Source organism: Notolabrus celidotus, chromosome 6 (genome assembly GCF_009762535.1).
Source record: "Notolabrus celidotus isolate fNotCel1 chromosome 6, fNotCel1.pri, whole genome shotgun sequence".
In the NCBI taxonomy this organism is placed as follows: Eukaryota; Metazoa; Chordata; class Actinopteri; order Labriformes; family Labridae; genus Notolabrus; species Notolabrus celidotus.
In genome coordinates this window covers 12,256,468-12,279,829 of record NC_048277.1, presented here as the reverse complement: position 1 = coordinate 12,279,829, position 23,362 = coordinate 12,256,468, and the positions used below count along the sequence as shown (strand labels likewise).

Genomic DNA, 23,362 nt, shown 5'->3' with positions numbered 1-23,362 from the left:
AGAACGCAATCTAACTTCTGTCGAGCAAGTGTGAGGTAAAGAGGCAGGCTTTGAGCCTCCTAGCCAACAGCTACAGTGTTCCCGCCTGTCAGTCAAGTCAGTCATGTCCTTATTTGGGCAAAACTCATAATCTTAATATCTTCTGAACTGTTGCATTATAAAAAAATGTACCCCTCGTGCAGTGTGTGCCGATAGAGAAATTGGCTATTCAGACCGAATCCATTTTTTGGAACCAGGCTGTAAACATGTTTATTTCTGCTGCAGAGATTGTCTTTTTTGAATGGGTGTGTATGCGGTTTCTAGTGTTTCTGCAGCCAGCCTCAAGTGGATGCTCAATGAGGTGCAGTTTATAACACTTCCGCATGGGCTTCATATTTTGAAACCGGAGGTTGCCGCTTAGTGAATATGCATGCAGTTTCACTTTTTTGTCCTTAAAGAGCAGTGAAGGATCCACACTCCAGTGTAACCATTAAACCCTATATAGGACCATCTTGCTTTTTTAAAACAAAACTTAAACCGAAAACATAATTTTTTTTCCCAACCCTGCTCTTGTATCATCCATGAGTAGAAAACAGTACGTAAAGAGAAATTACCTACAGAGAAAAACCTCCTCTGCTTGTGAATTTACTTCTCACTGCCAAATATTACCAACAGAGTTCCTGTCTTGGCTTTTTTTTCTTTCTTTGGAAAACCTGACCTGAACACAGACACTAAAATTCAGTACAAAACAAAAAACAATCTTGTTGCTGAAACTGTCCTTTTACTATGTAGGTCATGAAGGCATCAATACAAGAACGAAACTACTTCAAATTCAGTCATAAAGTCTTCACAGTGCCTTTGATGTGCTTGTAAAGATGGTAATGTCACACTCAGGGAGGGAAGCTGAAATGTTATCAAGTTGTTCTGGAGCAGGTTTGCCAATTTAATCTGATCATTTCTATCTATTTCATCACTTTCTGGGAGATCAGCTCCTAAAAACACAATGGGAGGTGAAAATTGGGACATATTTTATTTGACTCTGATTTTAATTCTAAACCACATGTTCATTCAATCACAAAACAGCATTTTATCATTTAAAGAACATTTCTAGAGTAAGGCTGTTTCTCTCTCTGGGCAACACAGAGAGACTAAAGCATGCTTTTATAACCAGCAGGCTAGACTACTGCAATGCTCTCCTTACTGGTCTCCTGAAGAACACAATTAAAAAACTGCAATTAATACAAAATGGAGCAGCAAGAGTTTTAATAAAGAGCAGAAGAAGAGCACACATTATGCCTATTTCAAAATCTTTACATTGGCTGCCTGTTTCTTTTCGTGTTGATTTTAAAATTATTTTACTAGTTTTTAAGGCACTGCATGGCCTTGCTCCAGACTACATCTCAGAGATGCTTTGAGTGTTTAAACCAGGAAGGCCTTTCAGATCCTCCGGCTCCTCTCTTTTAGCTGTTCCTAAGACCAGAACTAAAACATTTGGTGACGCTGCTTTCAGCCACTACGCTCCAAGACGATGGAACAGCCTGCCGGAGGATCTGAGAGGAGCTGATAGAGATATTGAAACTTTTAAACGTATCCTAAAAACTTATCTATTCAGTCTGGCTTTTATGTAGGGTTTAACAATTCTTAACTGTCTGTTTTTTTCTTATTTATCTACTCCGTTTTATTGATTTTTTAGCCTTTATTTTATCTTCAACTCTAATCCTTATCCCTTTTTTATTTATTCATTTTAACTATTTCTATTTTAATATTCATTTGATGCTTTAACTTATTTTGATAACACATATTTTATTGTTGTTTGTTTGCATTAGTCTCTATCTTAAAATCCATAGTCACCATTTTAAAATCCATTTCAGTTTTTTAACATCTTATTATTATTTAATTTCTGCTTCTTTCTTGTTTTCAATCGCTGTAAAGCACTTTGAATTGCATTTGATTTGTATGAAAGGTGCTATATAAATAGAGCTTGATTGATTGATATTTCAACAGAAGACAAACTATTTGATTACGCATTAGCTACAAGCGGCTAAATCAAAACATCTTTTGTTTGAGTTGATCTACATACAACATATCTTTGAGCTGGCTGTAATATGTCCTGTTCTATCATGAGATACTAACAAATATAGTGCTAAGAAAAGGTGAAATACTTGAGACTTCCTGTTGCTTATTGAGAGTATAAAGGCTTTTGAATATGCTGTTTAACTAGCCATCGTCTTCAGGGGCTGTTTAAGGGGGCAGTGAAATTATAAATATTTTTCAGATTGTTAAGTTAACCTGGAACCATTCTGAATGACAACCCTGAGCCTGGGGTCAGAGGAAAAAAGACAACAAGGACATGTGGTAAAGAGCTCAAAATACTATCATATGACAAAGTCCACAGTGTTTGTCAGCAAAGTGATTGTGTCAAAACTCAGGTAGTAAAGTTAAGCGGTGTAGTTACTTACCACCCACCAGTAGTACACATCAGACGGCAGCTGCATGTTGTCTCTAGTCCAAACAGGTGAGATGTCCGGGTCGTAGCTCTCATCAAACCAATCAGAAACCCCGGGGTCTCCGACGCAGCGTGGGCAGGCACACGTCTTCGGCTGAGTGGCATCAGGTGGAGACAGCCTGTGTGCGCCCACATAATTGGGCACCAGCTTAACTCGCCTCGACTCCTCCCATCCAGGGGGCTCCAGGTAGTTGAAGCCCACTCCTCCACGGAGCGAAACCGAGAAGAAGAGTGAGGTGAGGAAGACGAGAGCCAGCGAGCCGAGGAGGACCCAGACTCTGCGGGAACATCTCATCTTGCCTCCTTTCTCTGCCACACCTCCTCCACCAGTACTACCTCCAGCTCCTACTGCCCCGACCGCACCTCCACTCAGCCAGGGCCTGAGCTCGGAGAGTCTGGGGGCTCCTCTGGACGGACCCATGCCCCAAGACCCCCAGCCCCAGCGTCTGTCCCGGTGCAAAGTGGAGGACGGGATGCGGCCCCCCCATGGCCATGACCCCACACCTAGGCCTGCCACTGTCTCAAGTCCACCACCTCCTGCTGTGCCTTCACCGCCCCCACGCAATGACCACCACGACCTAGTCAGTGTGAACGGGATGACCCTCTGACGAGCAAAAGATCACCCACTATGTCAGCGGAGTAAAAACACACACACACACACACACACACTGAAGGAAGACAGTGTGTCAGAGTCAATTTGTCTCACAGTCAAGCTGTGCACTCAGCGATGCTCCTACGCTTTCTCTCTGTCTCTGGCTGGAGCCTCTCCCTCCTTCTTCACAGTTATGTGCTTGTCTCTCACACAAAGATGTGTCGACACACACGCACACTGGCACTCATGCACAGTTGAGTCCCAGCTAAATTACACACAGCTGTAGCCTGACAGCCTCCAAAGTCCTTTGCTCTCGACGAGAGGTTATCTCTCCTTCAAACAGTCTTTGCTTTTTGCACCTTTCTATCCTTTGTTCATTCTCTTCTTCTTCACCTCCTAACTTTTTCCTCCCTGGCTTTCACTCTCTCTTTCTTTCCTTCCCTCTTTTCTCAGATTAGCTGCAATGTCCATCTTCAGTGAAACCCAGTGCTCGATGTGAATGGATGCAGCAGGTCCTCCCCGTTTGCTCTGCCATCTGTGTGAGTGTTGAGCTCGGCATCAGCGCTCTGAATTCTCTCTTTTTCTGTCTCCCTCGTTGCACTGAAGCGACGGAGCCAGAGAAAGCTGGCAGACTAGTTGAGAGCAGCAGAGAGCAGGAGAGAAGAAGGGAGGAGGGGGAGAGGGAGGAGGAGCAGTAGAAAGGAGGTGGTCTGGCCTGACGGGTGTTCCATCACGTCTCGCGCCAAACTGGAGCAGAAATATACCTGTTTACTGACTCTCTTTGGTCAGTCTCTGCTTGATTCCACCAATACGTGGGTGTTTCTCAGTATCAACAGATTTTTCTTCTCTTTTACCTTCCCCTTGAGGTTCCCCTCAGCCTTCTCTTTTTCCTCTCCACACAATGACTGAAACTGTTCAAAAAGTTGGGACTGAAACAAAAAAGTTGGAAGTTTTGATGCTGATTTTTCAAAATCTTCATGAAACGACAGAATTTAACTCGTTAGCTGAGCAGCCAAATGATGATGCTTCTGTTCTGTTCATGTGCTGCTAACACCTTCTTCACATCCGATTTGCAGCTGAAGGATTCTGCCAAATCGGAGTGATATAATGTTCACTGAAGAAGAAGTCCTTTCCCCTCCTAGCGCTGTGGCCATAAAGTCATAAAATAGAAAAACAGGAAGATCAAAGTAAAAATAACTCAGAGAGATGTAATCAAAGCATCACAAGCGGATTGTCCGGCCTGCATCTGATGGAAAATGTATTTATTACGTCGCTTTATCCGGAGTTGACAGTGCGCTAAGGAAAAGGCGACAGTGGTGGATGCAGCGGTGCCCAGAGGATGTGATGGGAAAAAAGACAAAACCAATCAGCCCCAAATCTCATCTTCTTTCCAGCTGGCTTTGGGAGGACGACTGCAAGAAGGGTGGGGGCAGTGTCTGTCCTGCAGCCCACACTGCATGTGTGTACGTGTGTGTGTGTGTTTGTTTCTGCCTGTGATTTAATGTGTGTATGTTGTTAAGCTTGGGTTGCACACCGTCTGCTAGTTGCACTAATTTAATTGTGTTCTACAGCTGTGCTGCAGAGTGTGTGCGTGTGTTTATTTCGGAATGCCCTATTGGCTTGCAGCGGAAGTTTCATGAGGCTGGTGAGCTGGAGGTGACTGCTGCTTAGCTCTAATCTCCTAAACTGTAATCCGAGGGTAAGACCCCTGCAGCGCCCACTTAATGCCAGCTGTCTGCAATGCACATGTTCATCTGATGCCCCATAAAACACCTGCTTAGTCACCTGCACACACACTCACCAACTCACATTATACTGCTGCATTTACAACCTACTCTTTGTCACATGTGTCTGAGTGTGTGTGTGTTTCTAAGGCACAAACAGATGCTTCCAGTAGTGTTTTACTTTATGACCGAAAGTGTGTGAGTGTTTGTGTGTCGTTCAGGGGGCTGACGGCCATGTCTGGCCTGAGGACTGGCTTCCTGGTGCGAGGAGAAACTGCGGAGACAGGGAAAGAGAGATAAAAGACAGGATGTCATTTACTGCCATTAGCCTCATTGACCATATTGACATCTTTAATCCTCCTCTCCTTTTCCACTTTGATCCTTTTTCCCTCTGTTTAACTCCCCTCCTCACCTCAACTGTTTCTCCTTCCTGCTTTTATTAGCCTGCAGGAACTCCCTCTATCTCTGCTGCTGTTTCAGTAACAGCTCCTTTATTTCTTTACCCGTTTTCATCCCAACTCCTCAAGCACAGTTCGTCTACCAGACTGACCACCAGAATGGACAAGGGCACCCATGGAGCAGACTTTGTCCTGTTTTTGTGTCCATTGATTGATTCTGAATCAGTTCCTAAAATGTCACTTTGCTGGATAGAATATGCTGAAGTAGACTGACAGGATACAGATTGAAAGATTCAGGGCAGAATGCTAAGCAGACAAACAGACCTTCAGTACAAACTGCCCTCAGATCTGGTCACTGCTGTATGAGATGATCACGCTTCTGTGGGGGATGTTTTCAAAGCTCTGCACAAACTGCTGTCAGGTTGCAAAATTCAGTTTCCCCACAGTCTTTCAATGAAGAGCCTGCATTTACTTAGTCTGTGGATGTAAATGAGCTTAGCCCAAGTTCATCTGATTTCTGACGCCTTAAGTCCTTCTTATGTCCTGCTGTTTTGATGTTTGATGCACGTCTGGAAGGCTTTGTGGAACCAGTGCGAACATACAAGATTGTACTCATCCTGAAAATGTTCTCGGCTCAACAAAAAGACATAAGATTAAATATTATGAAGTGAAAAATAATTGTGGATTTCTTCAGTTTGACTTTAAAACTCTTCTCACAAGATTATTGATGTTGTAAACAAACAAGAGTATTATAACGAGGCTTCAGACTTCATGGGTATTTCTGGCTGATTAAACCACTGCACTCAGGACTAAACCTGCTATAAGCTTATTAGAGCCTGAGAAAAAGCAAACTCTGGGCAAACAAGAAAAATAACATGCTCTTAAAACTCCACTTTTACCTCTTTCACACTTCTGTAAACTCTGTCAGCTGCATCTTTACATGTGCTCCTGTAATCTGTAACGCTCCTGTTAGGAGTTTTTAACAGGTCATGAAACAGACCGAGATGAACAGTGAGGCCTTTGTGTAGACCTTCAGAAGCAAACGACAATCAGCAAGAAGATGAACTATTCTAATATTTATTCACCAATCTAAAATTTAATGTGCTCAATCAGCAGAACAATTTATCATGAAAATAGTTTCAGTTGCCAAGTCTCCTTCAAATACTGTTTCATCCCCTTATAAATTTACAACCACTTAGAGCTTTCATTTTGTGCGTAGCTTAGTGACCCCAGCCAGTAGTTCCTCTTATCTTTTTGCTGATCAGGTCTTGTACCTCGGTAAGAAACAGGGGCTGATTATATATGTTGGATGCACCGTGACATTTTGCAACATTATATATAAGTGCGAAAGGGTCGTCCTTAAAATATGATGCCATTTGATCTCGGAAATTACAAGAGTCAGATACGTTATCCAGAATGCCCCATGAAGTTGGAATTCCAACTCAAAAACTCGGAGGAACTTCAGTAGCACAGAGCTCAAAGTCCAAGATGGCTGCTTCCTGTATCAACAGTAACAGAGCTGAACTTTTAATAGCGTTTATTCGGAACTTAGTCCTGTTTTGTGTAATTAAACCAGTCACAACAATAGTGTTGTTTAAGTCCTATTATTGGAGATGTTGTTATGCTACTTTTATGCACAAACTATCAAGTAGTGTGTTGCTATCATCTGGTATTAGCTAACAGTGCTAACAACAGCATCAGCTAATGGATAGACGACTTTTCAACTTTGTTTTCAACTCGTAACAGTAACATTGCTCTCGGATGTAATGTTAGTCATATTGGAACTCACAATAGCGCCCCTGCAACGCATATAGCAACTGAACAGACTGCTCCCTGCTTCTCAAATGATATAAGAAAGCATTATCACTGGGGGAAATGGAAAGAAAGATGAAAAAAGGCGACGCAGAGAGGGAGAGAATTAGAAAGAGGAAGGCCCCTGCGACGGCGAAATGCAATAAAATGAGTGGCATGTTCGCCAGTATGGGATGACTAGCTAAGTAGCTACGCCTTTAAAGTCTTCACAGTGAGCACAACTATATTGGTTGATTAGATTAAATCATAGTAACCAGTCAAAAATAGCAAGCTAGTGCAAACAAACTGTGGCCTACAGCCTGCTAACGAATAATAGTAGCTTTAGCAACTGTCCTAACTGAATGTGAAAAGAAGAGGTAGGGACACAGTCTATACAATAAGTGGTTGGTGTAGACGGGGTGGCCTGGGATGGAGTCAAACTCCCTGCCTGAATCATTACCTCAGTGTGCCTCTGGTGAGAAGTGTTCTGTAATTAGAAAACCCTCCTGCTGCCTTTCAGCAGCAAAATGTTCACCACTCACCGTGAATCTTCTCTTTGGAAAATGTAAATACAATCACATGGAGGAGCATGCTGTTCATTACCATATCTGATACAGACACCGAGGCAGCAGTTAGTACCTGGGATATTAAGAAAGGCAATCTTATTGTTGACTGTCTCTTTTGCTTTTGAAGGTCATGAGTAGGCATCAGTAACAAGTTCAGTCTGTCTCATAAACAGATGAAATCTCCTCACAGGGGCTTTGATACAATTTCTGATAAATGAAGCATTAGTCATGTACAGCTATTTCTTTTTTTAATTCTTTCTTTATTGAGGAAGAGCAATCACTTTACAGTCAGTAGTTATTCTAAAGCAGAATGTAACGTGTAAAGTAGGCAAAACAGATAGTTCTACAGCAATTTAGCTCTTTAATTACTTTTTTTAGGGAACTCAAGACAAACAACAGAACATGGGAAGATTACATTTTAAGGATATAGATGGAAGAGATTGCAAAAAAAGAGCAAGCCAAATATTAAAATAGAAATGAACCATATCTTCACTCCTTCACTACATTCAGTCAGATGAAATCTGGCTTTACAGGTTTAACATATTCTGTCCATTTGGACCAGATTCAGTAAAATCTTTCCTTTTGAACCTTGAGTTAGAATGAAAGCCTTTCCAGAATATAAATTGGATATATTATTTTAATTCAGTCATCAATAATAGGGGGATCATGTTTCGCCCATTTCCTTGTGAAAGCTTTTTGCTTGCTGTCAAAGTACAGCTATTTCTGTGTTGGACTTATTGTCTGTGTTTTTCTTGAACTGCTAAAAGTCAGTTAATCTTTTCAGCCTTACAAACAAAGCCGACATAAACACTTCCTTAGCGTGTTGCTAATGACACGATAGCTTTACTGTGAACTAGAATACTCTGAACTTTGTCCCTCCACCTGATGAAGTGATAACTAATTACATTAATCTGCTTCATTTCTTGCTTCCAACCTACGAACCTACCCATCCAGCAAATCTATTTTAGAGCCATCGCCATGGCAGCCAGCAAGAGATGGAGGGTTGTTACGGCAACGCAAACCACAGAGTCCCCAACCTTGACCCAAAGATGGAGAACTGGGACACTCTTTCTTTTTTCCTCAAGTTGCTATACCGTACATCTGTCTCTCTTCTGCTTCTGCTTGCTGTACACATGCATCATAGCTTCACACACATCTCCTCCTCCTCCTGCTCCTCCTGCTCCTCCTGCTCCTCCTCCTCCTCCTCCTCCTCCTCCTCCTGCTCCTCCTGCTCCTCCTCCTCCTCCTCCTGCTCCTCCTCCTCCTGCTCCTCCTGCTCCTCCTCCTCCTCCTCCTCCTCCTCCTCCTCCTCCTCCTGCTCCTCCTGCTCCTCCTCCTCCTCCTCCTGCTCCTCCTGCTCCCCCTCCTCCACCTCCTCCACCTCCTCCTCGCCCCGGCTGTCCTGGTGGTGTCTCATTACTTTAACTGTTGTCGCTGGATGTTTGTCCACAGGGTATAAAACCACAATGCCACACGCACACCATCACACAAGCAGATGACAGAGAGCTGACAGAGCTTGTGACATTACAACAGCTGTCGTCTGAGTCCTAACAAGCTCCAGATTTATGAGCTGGTTGGTTTTTCCACTCAGTTACACTTCTTTCAGAGTCTGTATTCCTTCTATTTGTCATTAGAGCCAAAGGATATTATTAATTGGAGCATGAAGCTTGCCTCTGCCCCTTTAGTTAAAATATGAAACGCTGCCGATGCAACTGAGAGCATTCTTATTGAATTTATTTTTCATTTCAGAGACAGCAAAGGACAAACGCGCATCACTGTTGATACTGATGGTTGTTTATGGCAACAGCTGTCTGTTTTCAACTGTATCTGCCACTGTTATCTATAACGTGTTTTACAGTCCACACAGCTGTCAGTGAAATCATCTGTTAAATGATTCATGGCAGCAGGTTTTCACTAAACAAATGATCATTTCCACAAAGAGATCGCGGCTCATTACTCTGCAAGAAAACAGTTCATCTATGTTTCATAGATTTTAACAAAGTCTTACACCATCTGCAGCTGAATGTTTCATGTTCTTCATCAGGTAAGAGATCACCTGCGGGGTACAATAGATATACACCTCAGCAGCAGACTGTGCTCTTGGCTCCAGTGTTTTGTATTCTGTTCATTTTTTAGTCTGCCGTCTGCACTGTTCTCAGTTCAACTTTAACTGCAGCTCAACACTTATAACTGTCAATCACCTCCCCCAGCTTTCTCCATTTTCTGCCTTAAGTCCAACTATTGTCCCGTCATACACCTGAAAGTCTGATAGCGTCAAATACTAACTGGCAATTATCCCCCAATAGCCCCCTGCCAGTCTCCGTTCTGTAACAATGGCACTTAACAGGAGCGGGAAAATTTCAATCTCCTCTCTCGCTCTCCCTCCTGTTGAGTGCTTTCGTCTATGCCTCACCTCCGCTATTCACTCCGTATCTAATAACAGAAGAAAACAATGAATAACTTAAGAGCAGATGTATTCCTATACAAGCCACTTTCAGCCACAGGTTGGTCTAAAACTCAGGTTTCATGTTCAGAGGTGTACGCAGACAGCAGACAGGTCTGACACTAGTAACAGCAATTTCACTTCACATTTCTGTTCTCTGCTGTAGAACAGCAAGTTCTCTTATTATTGCTATTATTGACACTGAAAACCTGCTCTGGCAGACTGACAGCTGTGCCCCGGGTCTGCATGCCAGAAGATGATAAAGCAAGAAAGCAAGCGGGTTTATTCATACAGTGTGTTTCAAATGGAGGTAAGTACATTGTGATGTACAGGAAAAAATATCAAATAGAGAACAGTGAAGAGAAATAAAAGAGATGGAAAAATCAAGAGATGAAAGAAAAAAAACATCCTGCTGGTAGTTTTTCCTTTTGGGCAAATTAAAGAAGAAATGTTTAAAGAAAAATATATTATTTATCCTGAGAATTAGAGTAAGTCTATGGAAAATATTGAGATGAAGGGTTCATTATTTCAATGGCTTGCATAGTAAAAATTACTTTCATGAGGGTGTAGCATCTATGTCTGTGTACAGACCAATAGACTGTATAAATAATGGACGTAGTATCTGTGACGTCACCCATCTGTTCCTGAGCGCTGTTTTGAAGCCACTTGTCGGCGGGAGCCATACTGGAAATGCTAAACGCAACCTAACTGCTGTCGAGCTAGTTTGGGTAATAAGAGGCGGGCTTTGAGCCTCCTTGCCAACAGCTACAGTGTTCCCACCTGCCCTGTGCCTCTCATAATGGAAAACTTTTAATCCTAATATCTTCGAAATTGCAGTGTTCTGAAAAAATTCACCCCCTCGTACAAAGTGTGCCGATTGAGAAATGAGCAATCCGGACTAAACGTGTTAATTTGTGCTGTAAAGATCATCTCTTTTGAATGTGTGTGTATGTGGTTTCTGGTACTTTCGGAGCCAGCCTCAAGCGGACACTCGAGAAACTGCAGTTTTTAATACTTCCGCATTGGCTTCAATTCCTGCGGGCCGAGGTTGCCGCTTGGTACAGACAGGAATTTGGTGATACAGAAAGGTTAAAAATTGAATATACTATGACACTATAGAAGTTTTACACAATCATATTTTACTATTTATTTATCTAAATCTAATATCAATCCGTTCTATAATTCAACAGTTTACTACGGTTTTCAATTGAAAGAAAAAATTGGCACCAGGTAATCTGAAGGTGATTACCTGTTAGTTTCATGTGACTGCATCAAGATGGTATAAAATGCTTGCCCTCATCATACAGATGAAACGCAGCCATGTTGAATGGAGAAGCATTGATTATTAAAGAACTTTTCTTGTATTGTGACATTTTCAGACTTTCACAATGTGTAATAGCCAGTGTTCCTATCCCAATGAGGATTAAACTGTGTTTTATTGCCCAGCTGATTTTATGAGGTTGGACTCTTGTATATTTTGTATGCTTCTCTGTGTGCATGCTAATGAGAAAAGTTGAAGAAAAGTAAAAGAAAACTTTAAAAAAGTGGACAACTTTATGATCCAGCAGTAATAACATGGTCTAGAGATGCCTTTATTGATGGTCAGAAGAAGGCACCTCATAGTAACATCAGCTCAGTACTGAAAATACATGAAGATTACGTGCACTTTTTTCACATGAAAAGATGAAAACCAAAATTAATGGATTGTACCATGTATGATACAAAAAATGGTCTGTGCCATAGAGCTTCACTGGAATGGAAAAAAGCAGCTCTCTGTTTCATATGTCTGAGGCAAGCGGCAACCCCCAGTCCACGACAACTGAAGCCAATGCGGAGGTGTTAAAAACTCTAGAGGCTGGCTCCTGAAGTACTGAAAAACCAAATACACACATATTCAAAAAGCCAATCTTTACAGCAGATATAAACACGTTTACAGCCTGGTACAAAAAACAAGTGTAGTCTGGATAGCTCATTTCTCGGGGGTTGAATTTTTCATATCATGGCAATTTCAAAGATATTAAGATAACGACTTTTCCATCATGAGAGGTACAGCTGCCTTGATTGACAGGCAGGAACACTGTAGCTGATGGCTAGGAGGCTCAAAGCCCGCCACTTTACCTCACACCAGCAGATAGGTTGAGTTCAGCATTTCCAATATGGCTCCCACCGATGATTGGCTCCAAAACAGCGCTTCAGAAACAGATCAGTGATTTATACAGTCTATGGTCTGAGACCATATCAGAGGAGATACTTTCAAAATAAAAGAAGCCCTTTGTTGGTAAATCAAACACATGCAAGTACACATCCCTTTTAAAGATGAATATACCCTGAAAAGAAAATTGCTAAAGATAAAATAGATGCTATACTATAAATGCTAATTTTGGACTTCTTATTGCATTATAGCTCTAGACTAAAGAGTTTTGCCGCAACCACTTCCTTCAACTAATAAATGTATGTTTTAGCCACCCTGTGTGTTTGAGTGCATCCATACTCCTATATTTATGTGAGCCCTCTTTCGGTTTTTATTACCATTTTTCATTACTCTAATTACTCATCTTAACTGTTGCTGTCACCAAACACGTCGTCAGCTCTCTGCCATTAACCAGCCCGAAGAAGTCAAATCTTGTTCCATCGACCCACGTCTCAGTTTTCTCCACCTCCTGTCTCTCTTTCTCTCATTATCACAGTTAAAACCAGAGTGTCAGCACAATCCTGCAGCAGAAGCATCTGTTATTAGCAGCTGTCATAGTTGTACCCAGCACTTTCAATTACTTTGCCCAATCACCCTCTCATAATCTGTTCCCCTACCTCATGCTTTTCCCTCCATCTCATGCTGCTTCCATTTATTTGATTATTCTTTCGGTCACCTCATTCACCCCAGTCTCTAATCGGGAGTGTGTTTATAACAATGAAAGCTTGATGCCGACATGCAGACATGCAGTCTCTATTGTTACCTTCCCTGCATCCATCCTTGCAGGAGCATCTTTGAAAAGGGGTTGAACTCATTGATTTTTTTTTTAAAAAGGTTCAAGCAGGTTCTAATAATTTTCCATCACTCCGCTCTCTTTGCTTTCTTCCATTATTTTCCCAGAACCTCGCTGTCTCATTTGTCATTGTTTTTCACAGTTCCCCTCCATCAACCCTCGCTCTCTTTCAATTTCAAATCACTGCTGCAGATGGCACCAGACAGAAACAATAAAATGCAGCCATTTTGGTTGTTACAGGTGCCCAATATCCCCCCAACCCATAAACACACACTCATACGCACATTCTCTCTCTCTCTCTCTCTCTCTCTCTCTCTCTCTCTCTCTCTCTCTCTCTCTCTCTCTGTCTCTCTGTCTCTCTGTCTCTCTCTCTCTCTCTCTCTCTCTCCTCCCCCTCCCTCTGTGTCTTCTTTGTATCCTGGCTCTGTGAATGTGTCTGGAGCTTGGCAATGGAAACGCTTCAGTGTGATTTCATACACCACGGCCCTTCATTGCCATCAACATCAATCAAAGATGCAGGGTTCAGGTTGGACAATCCCATGATAATGTGATTTATTTTTTTGCAGCAAATTTGTTCTCACTTTCACCTCGTCGACACCTACACAGTCTACAGTTTCTGTTTACCAACTCCTCCCTTTTGGTCTCCTTTTAAACTGCAAATTGTATTTGATTGAACATAACCTGTTATCTTTTTATGTGCATCAATACTGCAAGTCAAATCTGTAACAGTGAAACAACAGGACAGCAACAGCAGCTGTCTGTAATGCATTGAAATGTAAGAGCCCACCTTACACCTTTCTTTCTGATTATGATGCCTCCAGAGCCCCTGCAGCTTCAACAACAGCTGAAAAAAACATGTGGGTGCTAGCATAGACTTATTTTTCCGACTATGTGCAAAAGGAGGAGCCAATGCTACTCCCTGAAAAAATACAATGGCTTTTACTGTAAGCATGAACCTAACTACACAAACACTAAATTATCATCTAACACCTTTATTTATGATATTAGAAAACAGCAGCCTAGTTAGACTGGATAAGTCTACCCTGTTAATGTCATTGTTTTACTAACAGCACACTTAACTATTTAGTCGCCGTAATAATGGCCAAAAAAAAGTAGTGTGAATTTATCAGAATATAGAAAAACTATTTATGTAAAAGAAGCAATGTTCCACCACTCAGCTTGTGTACCGAGGACTAAATTTAGTTTGCCCTAATCTCCGCCCTAAATAGCCCCTGCTAGGGGTTAATACTTTTCGGAGGTCCCGGGACCATGGGGGGAAGGGCCTGCATGCTGCATGTTTCTGATTGGTCCGGCACTCGTAGAGTTTCATTGGACCCGCCATGTTTAAAAGACTGCAATTGCACGCTGCAGTGTTTACTTTTCATTTTACTACTACCGTGGGCATTTCACGATCATGAGTGAGAAGAAGACTAGATCAATAGAGCGACGAGGAGGTGCAGGCCTATGCCTAGGGGGAGATCCAGCGGGAGTTGCATATGGCTGTACGAAATGATAAGGTCTACTTGAAAATGTCAGCAAGACTCGCCGAGATAGACGTAAGCACCAGGAAGCAGGTCCAAGAGAAGCTAAAGAAACTGCGCCAAGATTACAAAAAGATAAAGGACCACAACAGTCGTAACTTCCCTGTCCCTGAATATGCAAATGTATGCAAAACCAGACCGTTCTACATTTTGTACTAATAAAGAAATGAGTTCCATAGACCAAGATCTTAGTTTGAACCAGGCTGCAAGCATCCATTTTCTGCTGCTGTGTTTGGCATTGCAACATGGGACCTCATAGGATTCCCTGTACTTTTTGCAGCCAGTCTTCAGTGGACACTAGAAGAACTGCAGTGTTTTTCCCCTCTACATTGGCTTTAGTTTTCAACGCTGGTGGACACTGCTTAGCTTTAACACCATTTTGATAGTTAGATGAAGCTAAACTAACTAGAAGCTACCCTCAGATTAATATGTGATTACTAAGTTGATAGAAAAAAATGCCTTTTTGGACTTTGGACTTTGGATGTTCGGCCTACAATCAACTGCTGCATCATAACAGACTTACAATTGGTAAAACCAGATGGTACAACACTGCAAACATGGACACATCAGCTCGCAGTTTCCACTTGCATCAGCCCACCAAAGTCTTTGCTATTGGTCAACAGTTGGCTAAAGTTTAACTTGCTGATTCTAAATTTAATGCTGGCAACATGCTTTGAAAAAGTTTGGACATAGACATGTTTTACATTGCGTTGCATCACCTCTTCTTTTAACAAACCTCTGTAAATGTCTTGGTACTAAGGAGACCAGTTTCTGGAGTTTGGAAACAAATATTATTCCCCCATCTTGCCTGATAAAGGATTTCATGTTCTCAACAGTTCAGGGTCTCCTTTGCCTTATTTTTTAATTTCATGATGCACCAAATGTTTTCAGTGGGTGACAGGTTGGGACTGTCAGGCAGGCCAGTTTAGCACCCCAATCTTCTACAACAGAATGTGTTTTGACATTGTCCTGTTGAAATATACAAAGTCTTCCCTGAAAGAGACATTTTCTGGATGGCAGCATATGTTGCTCCATAACCTGCATTGTTCAGCATTATTGGTGGCTTCCCAGGTCAGAAGTTCCCATGCCATGGGTCCTTATGCATCCTAACTATCACATTTGCTGGTTCTTAAACTGTGCACTGATAACAAGCCGGGCGGTCCCTTTCCTCTTTAGAGCAGAGGCAGCAGCATCCATGATTTCAAAAAAAATGTCAGATTTTGATTCAGCAGACCAGTTTTCCATTGACTTCCGTTTATCTGAAATTAACTCAGATCCAAGATTGGCTCATGTTAAGTTTTGACCTGCATTTGTAGATGTAGCAACAAACTGTGTTCACAGACAAGGGTTTTTGGAAGTTATTCTGAACCAATGCAGTGACTTCCACTACAGAGTCATGTCTGTTTCCAATGTATTGCTGCCTGAGGGCCAAAGGTTCCAGCTATTCTTTATTGGTGTGCTACCTAATACCTTTTGTACAGACATTTCTTCAATTAGATATGTAGTCTTTGCAGTACTTTAAATCAAATTTAGGGTTTATATGATTTGCAAACCATCTAGATCAGATTTTATCAACATTTTACACAGTGCCCATGCTTCTTTGTAATTGGATAGGATGTAACAACGTGGTGATGGTTTTCATTTGATGAGATCGTCACCTCAATTGTTGATGGTCTTTTGATGCTTTCAGGAGCTGTAAGGATAGCTTATTATGGTTCTGTGCAGTTAAAAACCTCTGAGCTTTACCCTGCCCTATGATCACTACCCTAAATTCTGAATAAGTCTCCTCTCAGAAGACATTGGCTGGAGAACTATTGTAGTTGGTGTAAAAAACACTAAATCGAACACTGCCAGCACCAACCTGGGTCTTGTTTCTCTGTTTGGATTTATCTGACTTTGAAATAACTCTATAAATGGCCAACACAGACAGAGTAGTCCTGGCCTGGATGGAGTGACACAGTGCTGAGAGAAAATGAAATGTGAAATGAAATATAGCAAGATTGGAAAATAATCCCAGACAGTCAAAGAGCAGCCAATTCGAAGAGAAGAGAAGATAATGGGTTATTTATCATTGAATTCAAGTGTCTCCGTTTTTATAAACTGCAAGCAGAAAGCCTCACTCTGCAACAAGGCTGTAGCCATGGAAACTCTCTATCTGTATCCTATAGAAAGAGATTATTCTTTTGCTCCTGCCTTCAGTTAATTATGTTGCACAGCCACTCTGATTGCACAAAATTACTGTAAAAACCTAGACCTTAGAAACTAATTGGCAAAAAAGCGTCATTGTACATTTTAAATTCAAGTTCCTTCCCCCTGATAAGTCTCTCTACAGTTCTTCATGAAGGGTTTTGCACATGAGATATCATTTTTCAAAGAGGATTGATTTATCCTTTTCTATTTTCAACATTTTAGAAGACTGACCTGGTCATACCCACTGTAAGGATCACAGACTGACTGAACTTTACTTATTCTGATTTTCTTTGACGGAAGATGTTGAAAGTTCTGGTATAAAGAGGAGTGTGTTCTGTGATGCCTTTAAGGAGATCAAGATTGAGATTTGCCAGATTGACAATATTTGGATGGAAGGACTATACCCATTACACTGATGTAAAAAAAAGAAAGAAAAGAGAGAAGAAAGGGAAGCTTTTGATGCCTTTACTCAGTAAGCAGATCTCAAATATGTCAAAACCTATCATGGTCTTCAGTTTACGAGGGAGAGATTTTTCTATGTGCCTAAAACTGTCGGCTTTATGAGGTCTTATCTTCTTTGCGTATTTAATTGCACATCAAGTTGCAGGTTCTGGGCATTAGTTTTTCTTTAAGTGAGGAGCATGACAGAAAAAGTTTGAGTAACACTAATCTTGCAAATGCATCAACCATAAGTGATTGCACAGTGGGGTTTGACTATTTATGGAGTTCTTGGAGTTTGAGCTTGAACTTTAAAAGCTCTATGGAAAACTCATCAAATATGAAATCATGGTATTTGAAAATGATAAACAACAATAGAATTTGGTTACAACTACATCTCACCATTATTTGTAAATACATTTGCTGTCCCATTGATCCCCTGAGTATGGTAAAACAAAAGACCAATTAGAGTTCCTTGTGTGCTCAAGGCGATGTCTCAGTGCCTTATTTTGTTCAAACTGATGTGACAGCCACTATGGATCCCCCCGCTTGGAGCACTTTACTGATGCTTTGCTCTCAGTCTCAAGGGCTGTGGGCATGCTAATCAGCACAACAAGACATTCTTGGGCTTGGCTTGCCTCATATTTTAAGTCCAAGCAGTAGTCAGTCTAATACCTTTTTCATATTACCTATTCAAGACGTGATATGTACGCCCAGGTAATGTATTACCTTTAGTATAAATGTGAGAGAGTCATAATGGTGGAACCAAGTCTTCCCACCACTATACCAGTATTGGAGGTAGTAATAGAGACATTACCAAGCGGCAACCTCCGCTCTTAAATATGAAGCCCATGCAGAAGTGTTAGAAACTGCAGTTCATTGAGCGTCCACTTGAAGCTGGCACACTGTACTGGGGTGATTTTTTTTTATAATGCGACGGTTCAGAAGATATTAAGATTACGAGTTTTTCCCAAATAAGGACATGACTGACTTCACTGACAGGCGGGAACACTGTAGCTAACGGCTAGGAGGCTCAAAGCCAGCCTCTTTTCCTCACATTAGCTCAACAGCAGTTAGGTTGCGTTCAGCATTTCCAATATGGCTCTCGCAGACGATTGGCTTCATAACAGCACTTCAGAAACACTACGTCCATTATTTATACAGAGCCGACGCAATGCCACCAACTCAATCATCAGGGTCTTTTTTTTGCCTCGTTCTTCTTGCATTTTACAAACGCAGTGGAGTTGTTATCAACCTGGAGCATGTGTTTAACTTCTTTATATTTTTGTAGAATTACAGTTAGCTCTGACTGTGTAAGATATGACAATCTGCTGGCAGCAGATTTGTTCATGTCCGTGATTGGTCATGTGTTGCCAACTCCACCACTTTAATGTTAATGTGCTTGCGTTAACTCTGGGTAAATTAATCAGGTTGGTAATCAGCTTTGTGAAACCGCTTACAGTGATCTTATTGGTAAGGGTAAATGCAGCCAGGAAAGGAAAGCATGGCCTGGGTATGTTAAACTCAATTCATTGCACAGGCATCAGGTGTTGCTTTGTAAGCAAACTGAAAAAAACCCATGTCATTTTATGTGACATTAAGTGACATTTTCTCAACACTTCTAAGACTGATAACAAATGGAAAACAAAGAGTACAATAAGAATTCCACATTAAAAGCGAGGGTGATCCAGAGTCACACTACCAATTTTGAAGTCAGTACAAATTTCTGTACGATCGTTGCTTTCTGTGCAGTGTACAGTGGCACATGATAGGCAATTACTGCCTGATCTGCTGCTTTTGTTCAGTCGGATGAATTTCTGGCATGTTAGAAATATGTGTCAGCTGACCAAATCCTCTAGAAAGGGCTATAATGATTCCCCAACTTCAGGATTTTTTTTTGATTACACCTGTACAAATGGTAGACAGCATCTGAAAGCACCATGACAACATCCTGCATGATTTGGACATTTGTCAAACTAATAGGGCTTAGGTATGCACTGATCAGCATCAACATTATGACCACCAGTGGAAACCAATGCAATACAATACAACAATAATTCTGCTTTTACAGAGCTTCTACATTTTCAGTCTTGTTGTCATGTCAGAAGGTGTTGATTGGAGATTATTTTAGAGATCGAAGTCATATTCTTCAACTTCAATTACAGTGTGTTGCAGTTCTTCAAAGGAAACTTTATTGACAGTTGCCAGTGCTCCATCCTGATGTAACACTTACAGTGTGAGCAATTAAGTCGTGCCTGACAGAACAGTGTGAAACATTATTCGCAAGCTTTGATTGTGCGTCGTAAACAATTCACTTCTACAGTGGGTTCACTCCACCTCAACATTTATACCACCCTGCAGTATATGCCAGGCCTAACTCTTCCACTTCCTGTTCAAAGTGTAGACAGTGTCTGCCCAACTCTTTGTGTTTTGTCTTTATGCCTGAAAAATAAATGGGTGCAGGTTTTACAATTTACGGTTTGTTACAAACGGGGGCAGAGCTGAAGTATAAAATCAAAGGCGGTCGCAAATCTTTGAAGAAACCAATCCATTAAAACCTTTACAGATATTTTAAAGGCCTTCCAAATAAACTGGCAGACATAAGGAGCCAGTATCAGTCAGAAGTTATGGGTGTTTCGTGGTCTATTAGTTTGGTCTTCGGCCAGAGCCTGGCAGAGGAGTTTAAATTATTTGAGGCTTTGGATTTGCTGAGTGCAATTTCTCAGTTTGCTCTGTCTGAATGGCTATAATTTCAAAGCCTGCCTGAGTTCTGTATGAAAAATAATTGACCCAAAAATATGTCAAGAACAATACTTTGAGACTGGACGCCCAATTTCGAAATAATACTGATACTTTAAAAAGGTCATGTCGTTGAGATTTACATTTACACTCAGTCGCCGCTTTATCGGTTAACCTTGGTGAAGCTAATTAAGTTGAATACAACCGTCCTGCGGCAAAACTAACCTTCAAACAACATTATAAAGCTCGGTGTGTGTTAAAGAAAGGTAATGTTTCACTTTCTGTGGTGCTAAACTCATAAATGAAACTTTAAGGATTTTATTATCCACATGCTTTGACAGCATCACATTCATTTTATGGCACTTTAATGAGGCTGCTCACAATCTACATAGCTATACATCTACATTACATTTAATGTTGAGGATAAATATTCTGGGCTTCATCATTTCAAACACGGTGCCTGAAATTCATCCTGACACATTTAGAGTCTTTGGAAACTTTGTGGGTACACTTTATAATTAGAATTTATTATACAGTTTGGCAGGGCTGCTTAATTCAGGTTCTTAGAGGTGACAAAAAGAAGTCTGAAACTTTTTTGCATTGGAGATGAAAGCACCAACAGTAGTTTTCCCAGAGGTCAAAGAAACTGACAAAGAGTCACAAAGATAATCACGCCAGGTGGGAATCTGCATGCGGAGGAACAATGCAAAAGTTTCATGGGATGAGAGTGTTCCCAGCATAGATAATGAATCAACGAGAAGGTCATATAGCAACAACCACTAATGATGTTTTATACTAGGGGTCGTGAGGACATTCATTATGGTTCATTAGGTGAAATGTTGTTCTCAAAGACTAAAGTCAACAGCAAAAGTGGTGCTGCACTTTGAACTGCTGACATTGATTAATCTCTACTATTACTTGGCTTTTATTTGGTTTAATTGCCCAAAAGGTATCAGGGGCCATCCTTAATATTACAAACAGGGATCCTGACACAGTGCCAGGGCATCGGTACATGAAACGCAAAAGCAACACTGACCTCTGTTAAAAAGGTGCATGTGCTAATAATTTGAGACAAATTGAATGTAAGAGTCTACAATAAAATAGTCTTAAAACTAGGGATGTCCCGATCCCGATCTCAACTATCTGATTGGAGCCGATCTGAACCTTTTTTAATTGATCGGTGATCGGCATTTGAGCCGATCATCCCATCCGATCATTTACGTCTGTTGTCACTGAACACAATTTGCAGCTGAAGGCGCGACTGTAATTGAGCGTTTTGAGCTCGCTTAACCGTGTGAGAAAATAATAAATGGCACATTGATGTAAAACTCAAGCCATGATTTAAATTTTATTGTAGAACTGAAATACTGCACCGCTAGACATGGCACAGAAAAAACATCTGCTATACGCACCCTACGGTAACTCTCCAGGGACATATGGTTCAAAAAGGTAAAAACAAACCAAACACAGTACAGTCTGTTACATTAGCATGTTTCAATCTTGCTGTCACTCCCAATATTTACGTTCTTCTTCTCGCAGCCAGATGCGGCCATTGTGAGTCACACACCATCTTGTGAGAGTTGCGTTCAGAGCAGCCTTGGATTTACTGCAATGCATGCACACCAGTTTCGTGGGTCTCATACCGCAGAGCTTGTACAATGCTAGCTGGATTAAGTTGAATGGAATAAACATAAGACATATTTTAGTCTGTTTTTAATTACTTATTTTTGTTAGAGGAAAAAAAAAGTGTGCAGCTCAACTCTTTTATCTAGGCAACTATTATCAAGGCAAACACAAGTATCAGATCTGGACTCGGTATCGACAAATATTCAATATTAAAAAAATCAAATCAGGACCGGGGGCCAAAAAAGCTGATCGGGACATCCCTACTTAAAATGATAGCAGTCTGTAGTCTGCAGTCTGATAGCAGTCTGCAAAATGTTCCTTGTAGTTAAGATATTCAAATAGCTCCAATCATTTTCCAAGTGGTGTATGTAAGTTAGAAGTCAAAGAGTAATTTCCTGAGGTAATAAGTTGGAGTTCTCAAGGTATTTTAAATGAAGTGATTGATATTCAATGTATTCAGTGGAGCTATGCTGGAGGGCTGTCAGTGGTGAGTCTGAATTAAGATTTATTGTTTTCAGCGAGTTTGAGCTTTAATCAGCTGTCAAACAGAGAGAAGTAAAAGACTGAAAGCTACATGTAAGAGAGGAGGCTCTGAGAGACAGTGAGAGGAAGAGTAGGGAACAAAGATAGAGAGGGAGAGAGAGAACAAGTAAGGTCTGTCCAAAGACTCCCCAGTGGCCAATTAAACACATCAGACATGTTTCTGCTGGAGGAATTCAAATGAGTAAAGCTTGACTGTTTGTGTGTATGAATCTCTAATATTGTGTTTGTGTGTCTTATAAGCTCACTTTATCTGTAATTTTGCCAGAGTTAGACAGGCAGGGGAAAGCAAGGCGGGTGAGAATAAATGTGTGATCTAACTTTAGAGGAGACGAACGCTGGCTCCCCTGCTGTGCTGCGACGGGTTGCAAAAGGGGTCACACATGTCTTTTTTCAACTGGCAAGAGACCAGATCCTGAAACCAACCCTGCATTGTTCTGTGCAGCTTTAATGTGACAAAACTCAACTTTTTACTGACAACTGTGGCTCTATTTCTGCTGCTTCACTTTACTATAAAGGAGAACTTGTAGCGTCACAACCAGATAAGAGCAAAAAATTCTCACAAATCTTTTTTAAACTTGATTAAAAAAAAGATGAAAGCTTATGAATACATAATAAAGGAAGTGCACTAATGAGAACATATGGGGTTTTGTCTTATCGGACATCAGGACTGGTAAATTAAGTGAAGGCGTTAAGCTTAGGGACTGTAGTATAGGCAATGTGCCAATTTAGTCCTGTTTCTAACTTTGTTCAAAATGCTTCAATGTTTCTGGACTTCAACAAAAAGACAAAGTGTGGTGATATCAACACAACGTGGATCAGGAAGGAAAAGCCCTTTGTCAGATGCTTTTTGTTACAGAAACAAAGTAATTGGCTGTTTTCAAAATGGCCTGCTACATACTACCTAGAAATGTAGTGTGCAGTACCTACTGCATACTGTGTCCTGCGTTTGAATTTAGTAAGTAGAATGACTGTTCTGTGGGATCTGTATGGCAGGATAAAACAACGGCCAAGCAGATCACGAAACTGCTTCCCTTAGCATCACTTAAAATTTAAATAGTTATAAAGTGGTTTATATGGAATTTAATAATTTTCACAGCACCTACAAACTGAGTTCCCCCTTCAAAAAGGAAGGGGGGGGGGGGGGGGGGGGGGGCATAACAGTATTGCAAATGTAGAGCCATGAACTAAATTACCATCCTTATGTGTTCTTTTGCACTTTTAACAATGTTATCAAACAGGATATATGTTGTTCTGAGTTTGTGGCTGCTTTCCTGAAGCTAATTCATAAAGAGCAGAGGTGGG

General features: G+C 41.1%; 1 protein-coding gene across 1 annotated transcript in view; it reads right to left on the bottom strand.

Annotated features, from left to right (window-relative positions):
• st3gal2 (ST3 beta-galactoside alpha-2,3-sialyltransferase 2) overlaps nucleotides 1-23,362 on the bottom strand; it is a 77,621-nt gene that overhangs the window by 22,817 nt on the left and 31,442 nt on the right. The window contains exon 5 of the mRNA XM_034686478.1: nucleotides 2,439-5,075. Within this exon, the coding sequence (XP_034542369.1) occupies nucleotides 2,439-2,906 (468 nt within the window). The 5' untranslated portion in view covers nucleotides 2,907-5,075. The remainder of the gene's footprint in view (nucleotides 1-2,438; nucleotides 5,076-23,362) is intronic.